General features: G+C 36.1%; 1 protein-coding gene across 1 annotated transcript in view; it reads right to left on the reverse strand.

Annotated features, from left to right (window-relative positions):
• DLG2 (discs large MAGUK scaffold protein 2) overlaps positions 1-22,903 on the reverse strand; it is a 2,300,776-nt gene that overhangs the window by 2,260,066 nt on the left and 17,807 nt on the right. Inside the window, exon 2 of the mRNA XM_075548681.1 lies at positions 19,851-19,982. Coding sequence (XP_075404796.1) covers positions 19,851-19,982 — 132 coding nt within the window. The remainder of the gene's footprint in view (positions 1-19,850; positions 19,983-22,903) is intronic.

Genomic DNA, 22,903 nt, shown 5'->3' on the forward strand with positions numbered 1-22,903 from the left:
GGGGAAGTTCAGATATATAGTCATCTTTTGATTGTTGAAAATAGGGTGTTTTTTTTTCAAAATTTTGCAAAGTTCTATAAAGTGATCTCCAACTTCATTTCTATCACCAATTCAATATTTCCAACTACTGTTCTTTCTTCCATGTTTCTAATTTTTGCATCCCAATCACCAATAATTATCAATGTATTTTGATTGCATGCTTGATCAACTTCAGATTGAAGCCACTGGTAGAATTCTTCAATTTTTTCATCACTAGTTTTTATGGCTGGTGCATACATTTTAATAATAGCTGTATTAATTTATGTCACCAATGCCATATTTTCCAACTACTGCTCCTTTCCTCATTGGTTTTAGCTTTCACGTTTCAATCAGCAATAATTGTCAATGCATCTTGATTGCATATTTCATCAGTTTCAGACTGAGTTGATAGAATTCTTCCATTTTTTCACCACTTGCCTAGGTGGCACAGTGGTTACAAATCGGTCTGCTAACAACAAGGTTAGCAGTTCAATACCACCAGCTGCTCCACTGAAGAAAGATGAGCTTCCTACTCCCATAAAAAGTTACAGACTTGGAAAGTCACAGGGACAGTTCTATTTCTGCCTGAGGGAGTCCCTACAAATTGGAATAAACTCGATGGCAATGAGTTTGGTTTGGTTTAATGGTAGCACATACATTTGGATAATAGTTGTATTAACTGCAGTTTCTTGTAAGTATATAGCTACTATTGTATCATAGCTAGCACTACATTTCAAGGTAGATTTATAAATGTTCTTTTTGATGATGAATACAACACCGTTCCTCTTAAATTTGACATTCCCAGCATAGAAAACCACATAACTATCTGATTCAAATGGCCAAAATCTGTCTTCTGCAGCTTAATAATGCCTAGAATATCAATCTTTTTACCTTTCATTTAATTTTTGACAACTTTAAACATTCCTAAATTGGTACTTCAAAATTAAGCATACTAATTATTAATGGATGTTTGTAGCTGTTCTCATTCTGAGTCATATTCCATCAGCAAATGAAGATTTTAAAAGCTTTACTCCATTCACATAATTAAGGCTAACTCTACCTTAAGGAGGTAGCTATTCCCTAAAATTATTTTGAGTACCTTCCAACTTAAGGGATTCATCTTGTGACACTATATCTGATAATGTTCCATTGCTATTCATAAAGTTTTCATGGCTAATCCCTCTGAAGTGGACAGTCTTATTCCTTATTTATATTCTGTTCTTAATCTTAAAGCTCTGCTGCAACCTGTCCATCATGTGCAACTCTGCTAGTATTTGAAATAAAAGTGGTATACCTTCCAGCATCACAGAAACATGCATGCCACCACAGCACAACAAACTGACAAACCAGTGGTGGCACCTTTGGTGTACTTTCCATAAATTCTGTTAGTCGTTGTGGGAAATTAACAAGCCTACAGGGGAAGTGAGAATCAATTAGGACCTGTATTCACTATTTAAAGAGTATAAAGAAGGTGTTCTTATTAATGTGTGAGTGCCCCCCATGGTTTGAGTCAAGAATGTCCCTTGATATGCTGCAAGACAAATGGCCTGAAAGACAGCATTCCTCTAATGTATGAGTTCTGTTCCACTCCAGGGCTAAATTTAAGAGAGAAAGTCCTACATGCATGGAGAAATAAGAAGATATAATTGGGATCCATCCTCACAATTTAGAAATTAGATGCATGGTGATCATGTTTACCAATGGTAGTGGGATTTAACCACCATGTCTCTTTGTTTAATGCACTTCCTCTGTTAGCCATGAACTCCGTGAACACAAGGTTCATATCCCTCTGGTCACAAAATCCCCAGAACCTAGCATAATGTCAAAAGATATTCTGCCAAATGAAAGAAATTTAATTAGAGACTATTCCATGCTAAAACCTGTGCTACACACTGAATTAGAGCTAATCCCTGATTGCTAGAAGCTCCCCTCTACTGATAGAAATCAGCACCTAATCCATTAACAATTATACAATGCAGTGTGTCTTCACCTTGAATATGAACAAATATTATAGGAACTTCCAGAAGAAAGTGTTTAATTGTGCTTAAGAGTAGAAAACATATCAAGGAAGCTTTTACCAAAAAAAGCAATATTTCCTTGGGATGGATGTTAATAGGAAGAATTTCTATATCATTATTAATTTTATGAGTCCTATAGTTCAATAGATCATATAATCTATTGATAAAATTTGTTTACATTTTAAAACCAAGCAAAACCCATTACTGTCAAGTTCATTTCAACTCACAGGATACAGAAGAACTACCAGACCTAGTTTCTAAGGCGGTAACCCTTACAAAAGCAGACTGAAACATCTTTACCTTGTGAGTGGCTAATGGGTTTGAATCACCAACCTTCAGATTAGTTGCTGAGTGCTTAACTACTGCACCACCAGAGCACCATGTTTATATACTACACCAAGGTACTCTGTACATCCTAAAAGATTCATTCCTAAAATAATACCTTAGTATATTACCTGTACATCTGCAAGTTATATTCATGGCCATAATACTAGTAACATTACCATGCTGGCTATACATTTTGTTGTTGTTGATGGGTGCTCATGGGTGGTTCCAACACATAGCAACCCTACTACAGGAATTTCTAAATAGGAAAACCTATTGTACTGTTTTTGAGGTCAGCTGCCATATTTTAGTCATCGTAATCATACCACATTTTCATTTATTCTATACTTAGCAGAAATCACCACATCCTTTCATGCTCCCAACAAACTTTGGGGGAATCTGATATCTTACCATAGAGAGAAGTATCATATTTCATTGAAATTAATTAATTTTTTCCTAAATCAGTTATAGCATATTTTTAAACAGCCTTCTAAACATCGAAAGCACATAAATTTGGATAAATGGTGCCACCTGGTGACATAAATCCTGCAGTAAATACACAAAGTCCAGAGCCAAAAATAATATTCAACCCTCTTGAAGACCAAATGTGAAATTAATTTAAATACTTAATCCTGCCTGACATAAAACACGAAACTAATCATGTTCAGTGCAGTGCAGATTAACAAAAAGAATTACAAGCATCAGGAACACATTTTATGTTTCCCACTCTTGTTTCTCAAGCAATCTTTGGAAAGAGGCAGGACTAATGTGATACACTGTCCAATTCCTAGAGGATATTTAAAACCACAAATAACAAAAAATATTATTAACACTTGTTTGACTCAGATCTATTTCTTCTCTGACCTCTGGCTTATATGAATTTGTGTAATTCTCATCACCTCTAATGACATTTCCTTAAGAAAACCTTCCCTGATTCCACAGGTAAGATTAAGCTTCAAATTCATAGCACCTCCTACTTCTCCTCTGTAGCATTTATCACAATTAAAATATAACTTATTTACAATTTTTAATTTAATGCTTGTCTCTCTCTGCATATCATGGTGCCTGAGGGCCACATCTGATCCCCTCAGTTGCAGAAGGGAGAAGCCAGCTGCACAGCAGCCCAAGGCTGACTGCCACAAGGCAAAGGTCAGACAATCCTTATTTTCCCCAATTCTGACACCAGCTGTTCCTCCCACAGCACTCTACTTCCCTGCTGGGTTTAGTAATCCATTGTAATAGCTACAGAGAATGCACAGAAAATACTCATAATGATGGGGGTTATTATAGAAGTTAATAGGTTGCCATTTCAGGATCAGGAAACATTAAAGATACAGGCTGTTGTTCACAACAGCATCTCTTCTCAGCCAGCAACCCAATCTCTTTCTGTCCCCAGCCTTTTAGCCACATGGTCTCTGGACTACTACTATGTTTCATGGGGTGAAAGGGCCATCACTCGGCCTCACTATCATGGTGCTGATCCTCTGTTCTGCTTCAAGGGCTCAACACAGTGCCTCTGCTCTGTCTTGTGGTCTCAATGTGGCATGGCTTCTGCTGCCTCTGATGCCTCTACCACTTCGATCAAGAATCTTGTACCTGTTCCACTGGTGGCTCTTCTTCCTTGATGATCATGAGACTGTTGTTGTTGTTCCTGCTTCTAAGGTGTCTCTTTTATTCCCAGACAGATAGTAAATCAGACCAATCCATGAGTTAGAGTCCACTACACTTATGGGAGGCTTAGTGGTATAGTGATTATGCACTGAGCTACAATCCGCATGTTTGGCAGTTCAAAACCACCAGCAGCTCCTCAGGAGAAAGACTGGGCTTTCTACTCCCAAAAACAGTTGCAGTCTTGGAAACCAACAGGGGTTCACTATGATTCAGCATTGACTGGAGGACAGTGAGAAAGTTACACTTTATTTGCATGCTCTGGGTGAGTTTGCAAGATTGGATGGAAGATCTATATCCAGCAATTTCACTTCACCACAATGGCTAACACAGAGTTTAGTTTCTTTCAACTGATGGAATAGGTAAAATGCCCTTCTCTATCCTCTTCTCTATCCTATTACATAAATCTTTTCAGTGACAAGGCAAAGCTTAAGTTTACATTTTATATGAAAACTTCCCTAACAACATCAGTTTACAATGATCCTTTGCTTTTCTGAGTTCCTTAACTTCTAACCTAGCCCTGTAATTTAGTCTTCGTATTTCTATTCACATATCTTGTACTATCTTCTACTTCTTTGCATGTATCTGAATACAATCCTCCTAATTTACCTTAATTTTCTTACAGGTAAGAGTTTGATCTTTTATACAAAATATCAATTTGCATATGTCTATGTCAAATAGGTAAACATTTCATAAATGCATCATGAGTTACTATTTCCCTAGTGCCATAATAGTAATATCAGCACAGTTTTTATTTAAATGGGTATTCTAAGCAAATAAATAGGATTTTAGTAATAGACTTTAACATCAAAGAATTTACATTCCATGTTTATTTGAGGCTCCTTGACATGTAGTCATGTGTTTGTTTTATTAGAATACATGCTTTGAAATTGTAGCAGCAAGCACTTACATAGTGAGTGAACCTTGCTCATGACAAACAACAGCATTTCACTTTCATAATTATCCACTGTAGCATTGGTAAAAATTATCATTGAAAGAATTACATAAATGATTCAGACATACTATTGAATGTTTAATAGAAAATTAGGTGCCATAATAGTATTCATGATTTGATGGAATCTCCAAGTACTCGAGATATATGGATCCCAGAATGATAATAGCTCATTACATTTGTTAAAAACTAAATCAGAGTTTCAGGAAACTCAAGAATTATGAAATGTCACAATCATATTTCTCAAGTGTATTAATAACACTTACTATCTCATCTTACTTGAATGACCAAAAATCTACATATTTAGAATACATGTTCTCAAATTTTAGCATGTCACCTTAGAAGCATAAGGGGAGAAAGGGGGAACTGATCACAATGATCAACATATAACAGCCCCCCAGGGGGATGAACAACAGAAATGTGGGTAAGAGAGATAGTAGATGGTCTAAGATATGACAATAATAATAATGTGCAATTTATTAAGGGGTCACGAGGGTGGGAGGATTGGGGAAGGAAAGCAAAAAGAGGCTGATACCAAGGGCTCAAGTAGAAAGAAAATGTTTTGAAAATGATGGTGACAACATATGTACAAATGTGCTTGATACAATTAATGCATGTATTGTAATAAGAACTGCCAGAGGCCCCAATAAAATTATTTATAAAGGAGGAAAAAAAGTTTGTTGAGCCCTAATTGCAGAATTTCTAACATGGTGTGGAATGAAGTCCAAGAACATGCCAGGCTAACCAAATTCTCAGGTGATGCTGCTGGTGCTGATCCAAGAATCATTATGGAGAACCTTTGTGTTAAAAAAAATTAGAAAAAAAAGAGGAACTGATGCGGAGGGCTTAAGTGGAGAGCAAATGCTTTGAGAGTGATTAGGGCAAAGAATGTACAGATGTGCTTTCTACAATTGATGTATGTATATGTGTGGATTGTGATAAGAGTTGTATGAGCCCCTAATAAAATATTTTTTAAAAAATTAGAGCCGTGTTGCCATAAATTCACATAACTGTGAATCTACAAGTCTCACTCTCTACAGACACAATTTAAAAGTCTCTTGACAACCTTATGATCAAGTGGCAAAAATTATATATTGAAATTATTAGTTAAGGCCAAAAATAACCATGATGTTGTACAATGTTCTATTGAAGTAAATATTACATTAGAATTACTACATTGATAAAATATCTAGTTGTATTCTTTTATTTTTGTTAGGTTTTTTAGGTTTTTGTTTGTTGTTCTTGTTGACATTTCTATTGTTGTTGGAATAAAAATTTACATAGCAAATTAGATTTCCTTTCAACAATTAATACATATTTTGTTTTATGACATTGTGTGTTAGGCCGGGTTGACTTGAGAAACAAATCCAGAGACACTCATATATGCATAAGAGAGAACTGTATATCAAGGAGTAATTAAGCATCTCTAAAGCATCCCAGCCTAGTTCACATCAAATCCATAAGTTTGATATTTGCCCATAAATCCAATATTAGCCCATGAATTCCTCTTCAGACTCATGCAGTTCATGCAGTGATGCTGAATGCGGGAAGATCATAAGCTGGTGGGTGGAAAGTCCTGTGGTTCCAATGGCAGTGGATTCGCCTCCAGGGCTCTGGGTGTCATCAGCATGGCTCCATGTGGCTTGTCAAGAGGAAGGTAAAGCAGAAAGAGAGTGTGTCCCACCTCCAGGGAGGAAGAGAGGAAGTTCCCAGAATCTTCATGAGAAGACCATGCCCACAAGGCAGGATCATCAAGCTGTGACCGGATTTACCAGCTAGACAACACCCTTTCAAGTTGACATGAAATTGTGAAACTAACATACATTGGTTGCAATCTCCTCAATCTAGAAGTACTTTTCCTCTCTGGGTTCCCCATTTCTATTTGTCCTTTCCTGCCTTTTCTTGACTTCTGAACTTTGTTTTAGGGCAAATTCTGCCATTTGGACTCATGGTTAATTGTTTTTGCAGAGTATATTCCTCCCTACTGTATATTGTTGGTAGATACTGTCAAGTTACCTCCAACTCATAGTACAACATACTGAAACATTGCCTGGACCTGCACCACCCTCACAGTCATTCCTGTTTGAGCCCATTATTTCAGCCACTGAATCAGTCCATCTTGCTGAAGTTCTGCACCCTATAGTCATATTATTGTTTGACTAAAAGTTGGTCCCCAGGAATGGGTTCACTTCTAGTGCTGAAGGTTATCTCAGGGTCAAAATCTCAGGAGTCCCACCAGTCTCTATCAAAACTAAGATGGTCCAGACATTTTTATAGTTTCAACTATTGTTCTACTTTTCTTTCTTCTTCCACTCTGTCCAAGAACTTTTATTGTGACCCTCTTAGAACAATTTGTAGTAGTAATCAGACACCATGTAATTCTTCTTAACTCACATAGTCTTTAGACTAATTGTTTGTTGAGTCTTTGATTTTATTCACTCTTCATTCCTCTAGACAGAAAAAGGCCAATATTTGCATCTTAGATTGGAAATCAAAAATATTTAAGACCCCACTGGTTAAATGGCTTAATACCTACTTTGACCACTCATCAAAGTTGGATGTAGTACATTATCTTTGTGAACTATTTTATGACAACTAACCAAGATGTCCTCTGAAATTGTAGTCTCAAATCCTCAAACCCAGTGACTCAATCCCTCTAGGTGTCTGGTTGTTGCTAAGAAATTTTTATAATTTTGTCCCCTTGTGTCCTGTTATATTAAAAACTCAAACTCACTGCCATGGAGTCAGCACCAACTCATTGTGGGCCTATTGAGCAGGGTGGACTCTCCCTATGAGTTTCCAAGAGTGTAAGTGTTTACGAGAGTAGAAAGCCTCATATTTTCTCCACAGAGTGGCTATTGGTTTCAAACTGCAGTCCTTCTGGATCGCAGCCCAATGCGTAATCACTATGCCATAAATTTGGATATATTTACAGTACATACAAATGCATATGTAGAAGCATCCTCTGGAATATCTATATCTATACCTTTACCTATACCAGTATCTATATCTACCTGTGAGAATACTCCCATTTGCCTTTCTATATCTGTTCAGCTTGCATGTCTACCTTATGTATGTATTCATAGGTTATTGTTATTACTGTCACTGCAGCATTGTGTGTGTGATCATATTTACCTTTGCTGTCTTTTACTTTCATGCCACTCCCAATGTCTTCCTTTATATTGGTCAGATTGTGCTAACCTCCTCCTTATTATATGAGTATATCTCTTTTTCCTTCCCCCAAATTATTATATGCATACTTTTTATTGGTTTTTCCCTCGGGGGGGGACTGAAAAACACATTTAATTTTGCATATAAACCTTTCCTTTATATTTTACAATAGTAGTCTCATATAGCAAGTAGCCCTGGTGGTATAGTGGTTATGAATTGGGCTGCTAAACTCAAGGGCAACAGTTTGAAACTACCAGCCACTCAAAGGGTGAAACACAGGGCTTTCTACTCCTGTAAAAATTTACAGTCTTGGAAACCCACAGGGGCAATTCTGTCCTGTCCTATGGAGTTGCTATGAGTTAGAATCGACCCTATGGCAAGGAGCTTATAAATATAAGCTTTGTAATTGTAATTGTAATTGTCCCTTTGTAATTGGCTTATTTAATTCAACATAATGCCTTCCAAGTTTATCATAGCTGTTTTGCACATTCTTAGTATATTTTAAATCAAAATGAAATGTTTTAAAACTCTTTATTTTGTAGTAAGATGGTGCACACGCACACACACAAATCGCTATTATAATGTTTACTTAATGTTTCTTCCTACCCCCCCACCGCACACTTGATTTTGCCTGCTTGTCATAAAGGTAAAGAATGTCCTCTATATTTTATTTTTTCCCACAAATAGCACACCAGTATGAAAATCACACACAAACATATGACAAAGCTTTTTACTGGATAACATTTTTCTTTAGTATTACCACAAGATGTCACTCTAAGCCTAACATTTAAATGTGTAGCTGCTAGCATTTTGTCATTTTAGCATTTTGCCAAATAACTGTCGATTATTTCTGAGTGAAAGGAAGGAGATGGGGGTGGGAGACACACAGTAGTAGCTTTGCTATCACATTCTACTCTACTATCCCAGGACCCCTTTTTAAAATGCCGCTATGCACTGAAGCACTGGTAAGTTATGGAGAGTTTGTCATCAAATTACATACCATCTAAGACATTCTGATTTTTTAAGCAAATGATGAAAGAGCATTGATTGTGGAGTCCCTTCTAAATCAATGGTGACCCTAGGTATAACAAAAGGAAAAAGCAGTGCTTGATACTATTTCATAATTATTGTTATGTTTGAGCCTATTGTTGGATCCATTATGTCAGTTCATCTCATTAAGGGTCTCCCTCTTTTTCAGTATTCCTCTATTTTACCAAGAATGATGTCCTTCTCCAGGAACTGGTCTCTACTGAAACATGCCCTAAATACATGAGATGAAAGTTCATCATGCTTACTTCTAAGGAAGTTTCTAGCTATACTTCTTCCAAGACAGATTCGTTTGTTTCTTGGCAGTTCATAGTATATTTGATATTCTTCCCCAATATCATTCAAATTAATAAATTCTTCTTCAGTATTACTTAATCATTGTCCAACTTTTATGGGCACATCAGACAACTGAGAATAGCATCTCTTGGGTAAAGCACGCCTTAGCCCTTAAAATACATCTTTGCAGGAGCTGATATCAAGGGTTCAAGTAGAAAGAAAATGTTTTAAAAATTATTAATATAACATATGTACAAATGTGCTTGATGCAACTGATGTATGGATTGTTATAAGAGTTGTAAGAGCCCCAAATAAAATTATTTCTAAAAATATATAAATATTTGCTATCATCCCCCAAAATAACACATCTTTGCTTTTTTTTTTTATCTTTGCTTTTTTTAACACACTATTGATTGTGAATCCAAGTAAAATGAAGCCCTTGACAATGTCATTATTTTCTCCATTTATCATAATATTGCAGATTGGTCAGGTTGTGAGGATTTTTTATTTATTTCACATTGATTTGTAACCCATACTGAAGATTGGAGTCCTTGATGGGTTGGTTCAAAACAATCCTTGATCTGTTCTTCAGTAAGCAGCTCCTCCTTAAAAGTAAGGTTGTGTCATCTGTGTACTGCAGATTACTAATGAGTCTTTCTCCAGTTCTGATGTCTAGTTATTCTTTATATAGTTCATATTTTCTGACTACAAGTATGATAAAAAGATACAATCCTGATGCACACATTTCCTGATTTTGAATCAAGTGTTTCCTGATTCTTTTGGTTTATATATAGGTTCCATGAGAGCACAATTAAGTGTTCTGGAATTCCCATTCTTCACAATGTTGTAAATAATTTGCTATGATCCACATAGTCAAATATCTTTGCATAAAACACAAGTATAAACACTAAGGTAAACCAGAGACATATATGAACCATAAAGATATGAATGGATTGGGGGTTCACAGTTGTAGCTCAAATCTAGGAATAATTAGTTCTGTGACATGGCCCTACTTGATACTTGCCCTCATAAAGAGATCAGTGAAGATGTGGGTGCTACAGCAAAGTCTGGTAAAAAATTAGATGGTGCCCAGCTATCAGAAAGAATAGTGTCTTGGGTCTTAAAGGCTTGTCTTCAAACAATTAGCCATCTAAGGGATGTGTCAACTCAATCAACATGGAAGAAGCACACCAACTTGTATAAGCCAAGGACTGAAAATAGTATAATCCAAATATGAAGGAGAGGATTATATCAGAGCTTAAATTGTGAATACTCAGTTTTCAGAAAGCTATGGATGACAGTGGAAGCCCAAAATCCTTTTGCAGGGTCCACACACACACAGTCAGCTTCCAATAAATCCCCTCTGTCCACAGTCCAGGGATGTTATTACCTTGTTATCATAATGAGAGCATTGTAGAGATGATCATAGTAGATTTAGTTAGGTTAAAATGTAACATCCTATTTGATTGCCCCTTTGACCCATTTAAAAATTGTATCTTTTTTTTTTAAGTAAAAAGGAAATACATGACTAAGCCTTCAGTGAATCCCCTCTGAACATAGACTCGGGATGTGAATATCCTTCTTAACATGCAAAGTACATTGGAAAGTGGATGATGGCAGATGCAGCTGGGTTAAAATTTAACACCTTGTCATTTGATCTCCCTTTTGACCCATTTTGAAGTTGTCCTAGTTTTTAATATTTTCTACTCTCATTTTGATTGAGGTTTTTCTTTATTTTGTTGTTGAAATTAATTTTTTTCTCTGTTGTATGTTTTTCTGCATATGAAATCCATGGTGGGTGAATTATAGAATTACAGTTGGGTGAGAACAGGGAGTTAATAACAAAGAGTACAAAAGAGAAGAAAATATTCTAAAATTGATTATGATAATAACTGTGCCACTCTTCTTGATAGGACTAAACTATTGAACTGCATGATATGTGGATTATGTGCAAACAAAACTGGTGGGTTTTTTTGTTTTCTAATGGACAGAAAAATAGGAGGAAAAATCCACAAGTAAACATCTTGTTGCCTTTTCTGGTATTCTCTGCTTTCAACTAAGATCCATCTGATATCAGCTATCTCCTTCATTTTACTTCCTCTTCCAAATCTGGCTTGAATTTCTGGCATTTCTTGTCAATGTACTGCTGCAACAATTTTAGAATTATCACCAGCAATTTTTTACTTTCATGTGATTTTAGTGACATTTTTCAATAATTTCCACTTTAGGTATCAGAAAAAATAACTAGTAATGTACTTCTAAAAACTAAACTAGCCAGTGTAAACCTTATAAATAGCATCAGAATATTGAATGGTCATAAAGGGCGAATACTCATCTTCAAAGAAATAATACTTTCCATCAGTAGAGAAAAGGCTTGGGTTTTTAGTCATATGTAAACATTAAAACATAATCTGTAACTATAGTATTTTATTTTATTACCCATTTTGGTTAAATGTTCTACAGTATCATGTCCTTTATTGCTGCAATAAGTTGAGATTCATGCAGGGTATTATTTCAATATACTGACTGCCTGAATAACAGAACAATGGGTAAAGCTACTAGCTTCATTTTTTTTTCCTAATAAGAAAAAGATTGTTGTTTCACACACAAAGAAAGTTATATACCATACAAAAAGTTCTATTTATCAATGACACTACACCTATTATTTTATTAAGAAATAATCCTTTTCAAGATGCACATAGCTATTTTTATTTTCAGTTCATAAATAAATGCAGTAAAACCACTAAAACACTTAGAAAAATAATTTCTAATAGTCAGTCATATAGAATCATAGAAAATGATGCTCTGTTGTAAAGTGCTGCTCCACTTTTTGCATTCTGGTTTACCTCAAAATGACTTTTAAAGACCAGCCAAAGCACATCTATCCATTCAAAGCTCAGCATCAGGATCACTTATATAACTGTTTTTTTTTTTTGCAGATTACTGTTACCTCTTATTTTATTACAGAGATTCGAACTACATTATAAGCTCCAAGCCAAGATATTTATTACTCACTCAAAAAGTGGCAAGTGCTGTTCTTGATAACTCATCTGCTTTTTTATTCCCTAGGTTTGGTGTTGTGTTGCCAAATGGTTAAACGACCAAAATATATTAGAATTATCTACGGCATGCAACAATGGTCTTCCTAAATCAGTCTTTCAAAAGCTCAAATTCTGGGGAAAAAGTTAAGTTAATATTAACTAAGTATATCATACAAATCTATTTGGATACATTGTCATTCCATTGATAACTTTTACTAATGATCAATTAGAGGCAGACCACTGTACATCAAACTGCTCATTTTTAAATGAGAAATTTGTGGTTTAAAATATATTTTCTAGCAAAAAAGATGGAAACAGCAAAAGTGCCCATCAGATAAGCTGTAGTGTAATCATACAGTGGGATACTATACAAGTATAAAGAATAACAAGAAGGCCACAAAACATTTTGCACTATGGATGAATCTGAATGAGATAAGTCAATCGCAAAAAGGTAAATGTAGACTGGTCTCACCATTATAAAAAGTAAAAGATAGATCAGAGTATACCCACAGAAAGTAAATTTCTCTAGTCGTTACCAAAGATGCAAGAGAGAGAAGAGGTGAATCCTTTTGAGCTCTTTAGACACGTATTGCTTTGGCAAATATAGATAAAGTAAACACAACCTGACCAAGAAAACAGACACTAAGAAATACAAGGGAAAAAGAAACAGTTTTGATCAGTGCTGTGCTTATGCAATTTTACAATAACCATAAACAATCAGGAAACATGTGGTTATAGAGATGAATGTGCATACATATGCATGTACAGAAAGGCATACTTGAACAAATGCATGTGAAGGGGTATCTGTAGGCATAGGCATATACATATTTGTTTGTGCTACATTTATAACAGACTTCATAGGCACACAGTTACAGAAGCTTCCTAGACACAGCCAAAGGACTCTCAGGGTTGGTTTACAGGTTTAAGCAGCTTGGGTCCATAGTCTTGGGGGAATGATTTAGTCAACTGGCATAACATCATTCACAAAGATAATACTCTACATTCTAATTTGGTGAAATGGATCTTGGATCTTAAAATTTTACAAGAAGTTATCTAAGATTCAACCATTGGTCTCTATTCATATGAAGCAAAAGAAAATGAAGGAAAACAAAAACTCACAAAAGAAAGTATATGTGGGACTAATGGCTCACATGAGCCTCTTCTAACCCGAGACCAGAAAAAGTAGATTGGTGCCCAGCTACCAATATCTACCATTCCAACAAGGGGCATAATATAAGAACCTGGGGAAAATGGTAAAATATATAGACTAAAACTTAAATTCCTAAAAAGGGCCAGACCCAGGGGCAGAGGAATCCCAGAGACTATCACCCCAATGTAACTCTTAAATGTGGAATTAAATATATATCTACAGGTGATTTTTCATCCAAATTACAGATTGGCTTATGAAATAAATAAAGAGCGTCACTTCTGAGTATCAGTTTCACTTATACTATGAATTACGTGAGGCCTAAGGGTCAGCACTTACCCAAAAGTAAGGGGAGAAGGGAAGACAGATCAATAAAGAACAAACAGGACGGAAATAACAAAAATGTTGACACTATGTAAAAACTGAAACAAATGTCATGGAACAATCTGGATAAAAAATGTTAAAGGGGAACCTAATTTACTGTAGAAACTTTCTCCTCAACACAAATGTTTAAAAGAAAAAAATTCTGTAAAATATAACTTTCTAGCGACAGGTTTGATTAAAATTCCATAAGATTCCATTAAGAATTATTTATATTTAATATGAGCTAAGATGATTATAGTTATTTGTGTCAATTCCTAACAGCCACAAAACAATACTTTAAAGAACTGAAATTAATCCACAGGCAAAATAATCTTATAATACCTTGTATTTCCATTTTCATTCAGTAGATGGGCTTTTAATTTCTGAAAATACAATTTTAAAAAACTACATCCAAACTATAAAGCTTGGGATTTCATCAAATGTAGATATTTATAATAAACATGGATTAAAATATTTCCAAGATTAATGCTCATAAATTTCCATATCTAGATTATTGCATTAATAACCACCAGACCTGAGAAAGCAATGGTATTATTTAGTAGGTTGTTTTTCTTTAAAATGTGTTGGTTAATTGGGTGGGGGGGTGGGCACTAGACTGCTGCATCCCTGACTGCAGGAAGAACAATGGTGTCTTGTAGAAAGCAAGCTACTGGGTCTCAAACGCTGAGGACTAAAAGGGTATAAATGCTGTTATATAGCGGGTCCTAGGATATGGATTGGACTAATGGATTATAGCAGGGCTTGCTCACTATTTAACAGAGAGATACTTATAACTCTGGATCAGGACAACAGTTAGACTTGAAACTATTTGTATGGTTCTCTCTCAGTTTTCTTTGGTGTCTGTCTATATATGATAAGCAGGATAAGCCATCCCAAGGAGACAGTAACTGGAGCGACAGTTGGGGCCATGGGAGAGAGGGCGTGGGTAGCGGTGAGTCAATACGACAAGAACAGGGGGGATAGCAAGGAATCTAAAATTGACAGTGAGGAGCATTCCTGGTTGTGTTTGATCAACCAAAATGTATCCAAGAGGAATTACTGACAGGTGAACAATAGGTAAACAAAGTAGTGGAGCAGGAGGAAAGAAAAAGAGGAAAGAACAAGAAAGTAAAACTTATATACATAGGTATAAATATAGATATGTATATATGTAAATATATAAAACAGGTGTATTTGTGTGTATATACCCACACACAATAAGGAAGCACATAGACTTTGGGCCTCTACTTAAATCTTACCTCAATACAAAAATGGTTTCTTCTAATAATGTGGCATTCTATGATACTCACGTTCCAACACAATCGCTGAAGACAAAATGGGCACATAAGCAAATGTGGTGAAGAAAGCTAATTGTGCCTGGCTATTAAATATAGGATCTGAAGTCTTGAAGGCTTGAAATTAAACAAGCAGCCATCTAGCAGGGAAGAAACAAAGCTCACATGGAAGATGCACACCAGGCCTGTGTGATCATGAAGTGTTGACAGGAATAGGTATCAGAAGTTCAAAAATAAGCAATCAAATTGACATGAAGGAGCGCTGATAAAGTGGATCCAAAACCCACCTGTAAGATAAATGGACAGTCCCTCACAGAAGGGCCACATGGAAGGGATGATATCTCCAGGGTGCAGTATAGCACTGATGAAATATATAAATATCCTCTAGTTCTTTAATATTTCCTCCCCTTACTAGTATGATCTTAGTTTCACCTCATGAATCTTGTGAGACCTGTGTAGGTTCATTTGTGTAATTAAGGTTGTTCAATGAATGAAATCCAAGATAAACCCTTCAGAAATAGTAATGGGGGTAGGATCCCCTGAGGGTTTGGGAAGAGAGGAGGGAGAGGGGAAGAAGGGGGAACCGATAGCAATGATGACTGTATAACCCCACTCAAGGGGAGCAAATAACAGAATGCATTTGTGAATGGTGTAAGATACAAAATACAAAATAAGTGAATGGTGTAAGATACAAAAATAATAATATCTATATAATAATAAGGGCTCCTGGAGGCAGGGTGGGAAGGGAAGTGATAAAGGGGAGCTGATGTCAGAGAGCACAAGAAGAAAATGTTTTGAAACAGATTGTGGAAGCAATGGTACAATTATGCTTGATCTTATTGAATTATAGATTGTTATAATAGCTATAAGAGCCCCCAATAAAATGATTAAAAATAAATTTTAAAAAATATGTTAGTTAAGTCTAATAATATATAGTGTAATTAAGAATGGAGGAGAGTACTTGTTTTGTTTTTATTCTATTGTACAAAAATACATATAACAAAAATTTGCCTTTTATTTGTATATTTTAAACATACAATTCAATTATATTAATTAAATATCAGGAGACTTAGAGAAACTCCGGTAGGATAGTGATTACAGGTGGAGCTGCTAACTGCTCAAAATCAATAGCCAAGCAGTAAGAGAAAAATGAGGCTTTCTACTCCCATAAAGAGTTATAATCTTATAAATCTATAGGGGCAATTCTACTATGTCTTATAGGGTCACTATGAGTCAGAAATTATGCAATGGCAGTGAGATAAGGAGCCCTGGTGATGTTGTTGGATAGCATTGAACTGCTAACCACAAGGTCATTGGTTCAAACACATCAGTCACTCAGTGGGTGAAAGATGGGGCTCTCTGCTCCTGTAAAGTTTACAGCTAAGAAACCCTATACAGAGTCACTATGAGGTTTGGGGGGTGCTGTGTACAGAAATTCTTTATTTTCCTTTTTAAGGAATTGCCAGTTTTCCACAGTGAATGGACCAGTTTACATTCCAACCAATAAGGCATAAGGATTCCAATTTATACACATTCAATTTGAGTGATTTGTTTTTAAAAAATTGTTTCATTACCTAGCTGTTTTTGTAGGGGTGCAGTATTTTTACCTATTCATATATTTTGCTGGTTTCTTTAGTTGTAATGGTAAATACACATTTAGCAAAACATTTGCCAATCCAACATACATCACAAATACAATTCAATGAAAATGTGTTCAAAATGTTTTGCAACCAGCTCTGTAATTTGTTTCCAATGTCTTCCACTTCCTATAAGAGAAGGAGCTCAGAAATACGTTCTCCTTCTCTCACCCTCTCCTGCCACGGTACCACTAATAAATGTAAGCATGTACACACGGCCTATGCCAATTTATTATCATTCTGAGAAATTCAGTAAAACTTATTTTTCACAAATGCAAAAATATGTATGCATCTAAGACATACATTAAAAAGCATACCTTGGTTTTCTTCCTAATCATCAATAAAAGAACAAACATAAAGTTCAATATTACATGGTAAAATTCATGAAAAATTGGCAAAAGTTCCAAAGCACTGAAATGTTGAATGAACTTTTAAATGTTTGGTCACAATGTGCCTAAGAAAAGTATACAAGTATACTTTTAGAATAGAGTTTGGTTTTGTTTGCTTTGGTTTGGTTTTTAGCATTGTCTTACTCACTAAGTCATCTAGGGCTGCTACAACATAAAAACCCAAGTGGTGGCTTTAACAAACACGAACTAGTCTCTCATAGGCCAAGACAGGAGGAAGTCCAAATACAGGGTGTTGCTTCTAGTGGTTGGCTCTGGGGGAAGGAGGAAGTGCTTATCTTCTTTCAACATTTGTAGGACTAGCATTCTTTGCATATCATCTTGTGTTTTGGCATCTATTTTCCAAGCCTGAAAGACATGCTATACTCCTGGTGGTAATCAAGCTATACTTACTTGGTGGTAATCATGTCCCTCTTCTTACTTGGTAGTAAACATGTCTTTGCTCACAACATTCCTTTTGTCTCTTGTAAGATGAAAGGTGATAACATATGACAAAATAATAATAATTTATGAATTATGAAGGGTTCATATGGGAGGGGGAGCAGGGAGGGAGGGGGGAAATGAGGAGCCAATATTAAGGACTCAGGTAGAAGGCAAATGTTTACATGTGCTTAACACAATGGATGGATGGATGGATGGATTGTGATAAGAATTGTACGAGCCCCCAATACAAGTATTTTTTTAAAAAAGAAAAAGATAAAAGATGATATAAGGCACACCTTGACCTGATGCTGAGTGGTTATGCACTGGACTGTGTTCTATGTGGTCAGTAGTTCAAAACCAGCACTGGCAGCAGCAGCTCCAAAGGAGAAAGACTGGACTTTCTACTTCAGTAAACAATTACATTCTCAGAAACCCACAGAGTCACTAAGAGTCAGTATTGACTCGATGACAGTGAGAGAGCGAACACCCTAAAGGATCAGGCCTGTGACCTGAGTAGATGTGTTACTTCCCACCCTAATCCACTTATAACTGATGTGACATTAAATCACATCATGGCAGCACAACCAAACCTCAGAGAATTACTGCCAATCCAAACTTACAATATGAGGGGGGTACCCCCCCAAAAAAAGGATTTTTCCCCAAAGCTATGTACTTAATTTTTTTGTATAAAACAACCTTATCACCTTCAAAGTACACTCCATTACACTTATTACATTTGTCAAATCTGTGATTCAGTTATTGGAAACATTTTTCAAACTCATTTGTTTGGACGGCTGACAGCACCACCCTCGTTTTTTTCCTTCACCTCTTCTAAGTGGTCAAATCACTGTCCTTTCATGTCCCTCTCTATTCACAGAAATGAAAAGAAGTCACACACAGCGAGGTCAGGTGCATCGGGCAAGAGAGGCATGCTGTTTTTATGCCCAAAAGTGGCACACTGAGATGGCTGTATGATCCGTTGTCATGGTGGCAAAACCAGTCCCCCATCTGCCACAAATAAGGGCTTTTGTGTTGCAAATTGTTACCATTTCAGAACCTCTAAATAGAAAGCTCGATTAACAGTCTGACCAGGTGTAACGAACTCCAAATGCACTAGGAGTCGACATTTTCGTCTATTCCGGAAGCTGATGGATGTCAAAACGAGGTTTGTCATCAATTGACATTTCACCCTTTTTGCAGCAACCCTTCCTATTCCCAAATCTTCCATTAAAATTTGCTGAACCAAGCTCAAGATAGTCCAGATAACATCCTCACATCTTCAATGGCCCGGTGTTAGTCTTAGAGCACAGTGCACAAATTTTGTCAGACATTTTCACCCATTCAGAAAGTGGAGGTACATCCAGAACAAGGTTTGTCATCAATTGTTATTTCACCTTTTTTGAAATGTGCACACCACTTGTACACTTGAGTTTTTCCTATAGTGCTGTGTTTGTCAGCTGTGTTCAACATCACAATAGTTACTGCGGCATTTTTCCCAAGCAGGAAACAAAATTTCACAACTGCATGTTGTTCTCTTTAATTGGCCATCACAGAAAACAAGGTTCAAGCAAAAGTGCTTTTAGAAAAAATTCACTGTGACCAGAGAGAACTTCCCCAGGTGATGCCACTGGGCGCACTAACTCAGAGCGAGGTGTTTGATGCTAGCCAATGGGAACAATGTATACTACAAAAGCCCCACCCAGTGGAGCTTTTTTCCACGTTTTTTTGGGGGGTAACCCCCTCATATTTGGGGGAGACACAATTCAGTCAATGGCATGCATAGTAGAAATCTGTCTTGTTTTATTCAACAAACTCGTAATGGTGCTTTCTTTTTCATTACCTATATTATTCCATAATCTCTCTTTCATTCCCATTTTATAGGTGTGTTCTTTTTGAAAACTTAATTGTAAAGGGGAAAATGAGGAGAACAAAACACTCTTTGCAATGTCAAAGAAAATTATTCCAGTCTGAAATTTAGTTAATATCAAGTTCTCTGACCATATTACTCATATATTTAAATTCAACCTGACCATTAAAATAATAAATATTTTTGTAACACTTACCTAGCAAAGCTTGGAATAAGCTGCTCTTAAAGATTCTCATCACCTTTTTAATAGCATTTTTCAACTTCTGCTCCTCTGGTTTCTTTAATTTTTTGCAGTACTCTTCTAGTAATGATAAAGCTTGATCAGTATCTGGAAAACATGATTTTAAAATTAGTGAAATAATATTAAGCTATTATATAACTGAGGTACTAACATCATGATACAAAACCATTTAGTAAAATAATTGTAATCATACATTTCATAAAATACCATATGTAATTGATGATTACATTTAATTGCTAATTTTAACAGCCTAATTTGGTTTCTGTTATTCTGCAGGAACAGTCAGTTACTTAATATAGTTCTTCTAGCCAAACTCTTTAACTCCCACCAAACAACCTTTCCCTGCATAGGTCTGGTAAAAAAAAAAAACCAAGGTGCACGGCATATGGTTAGGAATGTGAAAAAAGAATGTTAATGAAGATCAAATATAAACAACTTTGTTTAAAAAGTGAGGTATCAAAATATGTATTAGAAAGATACCAAACTCTTATTTATATAAAAAAGGTGAAATTGTTTTTGTTTTGAAATAATATTGGTTTAAAGTAAAACTTACTATTTATACAAAAAAAAAAAAGAAATTAGGGGGGAAGAGACTGCTAGAATTCACCTGTGGGTCACAGCCTACAGTGTGCCCTAGACTGCCATCATACTGCATGTAAAACCAACCCTCAGAAGCAGGAGGAGGAATATCATGACCAGCAAGAGACAGGAGTGGAGCATGGCATGTCCTCTGCACCTGAGCTCCCTGTGCAGTGAAACTCCTGAATCCACAAGCAGCTACACCACAGAGGAGGAGCAACAGAAACAGAAGCCAGACCATGGAACAAAGTGGTGGACATCCCAACCCACAGAACAAGTAAGATGTGTGCTTTGTTCACTTTTGGAGTGGGGTGCCTCTGGGCACTTAGTTAGGGAAGTTGGACTTGCTGACGCACAAAAGAGGAGCTGAGTGCCTTTGGGGTGAGGCTTATTGCAGTGGGGTGCCTCTGGGCGCTTAATTCAGGGAAGGGGGTTTGAGGATCCAAGGAGTTAAAGCTGAGTACCTTTGGACATTTATTAGCACCCTTTATAGACTTTGTGTTATGTACTGATAAAAAAACTCAACGCTGGGCATTTCTCGCTGGCATTACAACTTGTCAATTTCCTTAATAAACCCTTTAATCATAAATTTTGTCTGTGAGTTCTGTGTAGCCATTGTAGTGGATATTACAACCTAGAGCTAGAGAATTTTAATTAAGACAATACAGACTCCACTTTCAAAAGAATATACAATCATGCAGTGAAATAAAGAGAGTGAAATGCTGAACACAGATGTTCACAGGTATGATTTTCTCTTGTCAAAATAACTATCCTAAAGGTGATATCTATCCTTAACATGACCATCAAAACCACCTCTCCCATAATCTGCTTACAACTTCTATTTTCAACTTTATTTTCACTATATTGTTGAGTCCCTGCACACACACAACTCTTTCTCTCTCTCCTCTGAACTGTCCTTTGTACAACATGTCTTCCCACACACCACCATCTCTTCCAAGAATCAATCTGCTAGAGTGAAGAGGGTCTGCTGTCAGCTAGATCTGGTCTAAAACCTGCATACCAGCTGCGAGTGACCAATTACAGTACTTAACCTCTCTTAACTTCAATTTCCTCACAGGTGATAGGATCAAATGAGATCATACATGTGCAACACTTAGATAATGCCTAGCACACAGAAATGTAAACAATAAGTCGCCTAAAAATCTCTTCACAAAAAACCCTGACAACCTCTCTTTCCTTAATTTGGACCTGACTTATGTGCTCGCTCTTTCATAACGTCATCTCTGGTTGTACCAGTTGAAATTAAAGAGTATCTTTCCATATTCCAGACAATTTTACTAACACAATAAATGTATAAGGGTGCTTCAAAAAGTACATGTAAAATTGAATTTAAAAGATAATGAAATTTTCTATGAACTCTTTCAGGTACTCTCATACAATATAGCATTTTAAGTATATGTCTTCATCCTCCCACAAGATAAAATATCCGTGGAAAAGTCATTAGAGTGACAGTGTCTTTGAATGTGGTAGGTTACAAGTCTTTTTAACTATTAAGGCCCTCTTACCTCTCCTATTTACCACATCATCTTTTTAAAAAAATTGCAGCTAAGTCCTTTCTAACTCAAAGCCACCCTATAGGACAGACTAGAACTGCCTGCATACAATGTCCAACGCTATCAGTCTTAATGAAAGTAGGTTGCCACAGCTTTAGAGTAGCTGCTAGATTTGAAACACAGAATTTTGTTGTGCAACAGAGCACATAATCACTGTACCATCAAAATTCCAATCTATGACTTTATATATCATAATAAATAAGTTGTCTAACTCAATTCATTCCAAAGTCATATTTGAAAACCAAAAAGAGTGAGAACTGAACATATTTTTCCCCTGAGAAATAATGGGAAACGAAATAATTGGTTCTTAGCCTAAAAACTATACTTCCAGATTCATTTTTTCAGGACTTTAACACAAAGATAACAGCCCTAGGTTGTGGAAATGCCTCCCCGCCCAAAATATTTCCTGTTTCTATCCCTCCTTTCCTGACCTTCCATTCCAAGGTCAGGAAAGGAGGGATAGAAACAGGAAATATAGGGATGGGGTGGGATAAGTGAAGGTACATTGAGGGGATTGCAATGGATAAGTTTAAACAAAATTTATTTGACTTGATGGGTGTAGAGCTGCTGATCTACTGGGTAAACCTTCATCTGATTCACAAGACAAAGATAGTAAGTTCTTCCAGTCATTAAGAAAATATTGGTTATCTACTGTGACCCAGACACTCAAAACTCAAGACTAAAGAAGATAATATTATCTACGAAAAGCTCATGGTAAGCATTCCTGTAGCACCTTACTATTTACAAAACAGTTTTTACATAGACTATTTTTTCTGGATCCTCCCAATAACTCTTTTGGGAGATATTACTAATTATTATATATTTTAAGGTAAGAAATTTAAAGCTAAGGCTATT

Source organism: Tenrec ecaudatus, chromosome 4 (genome assembly GCF_050624435.1).
Source record: "Tenrec ecaudatus isolate mTenEca1 chromosome 4, mTenEca1.hap1, whole genome shotgun sequence".
Taxonomy (NCBI): domain Eukaryota; kingdom Metazoa; phylum Chordata; class Mammalia; order Afrosoricida; family Tenrecidae; genus Tenrec; species Tenrec ecaudatus.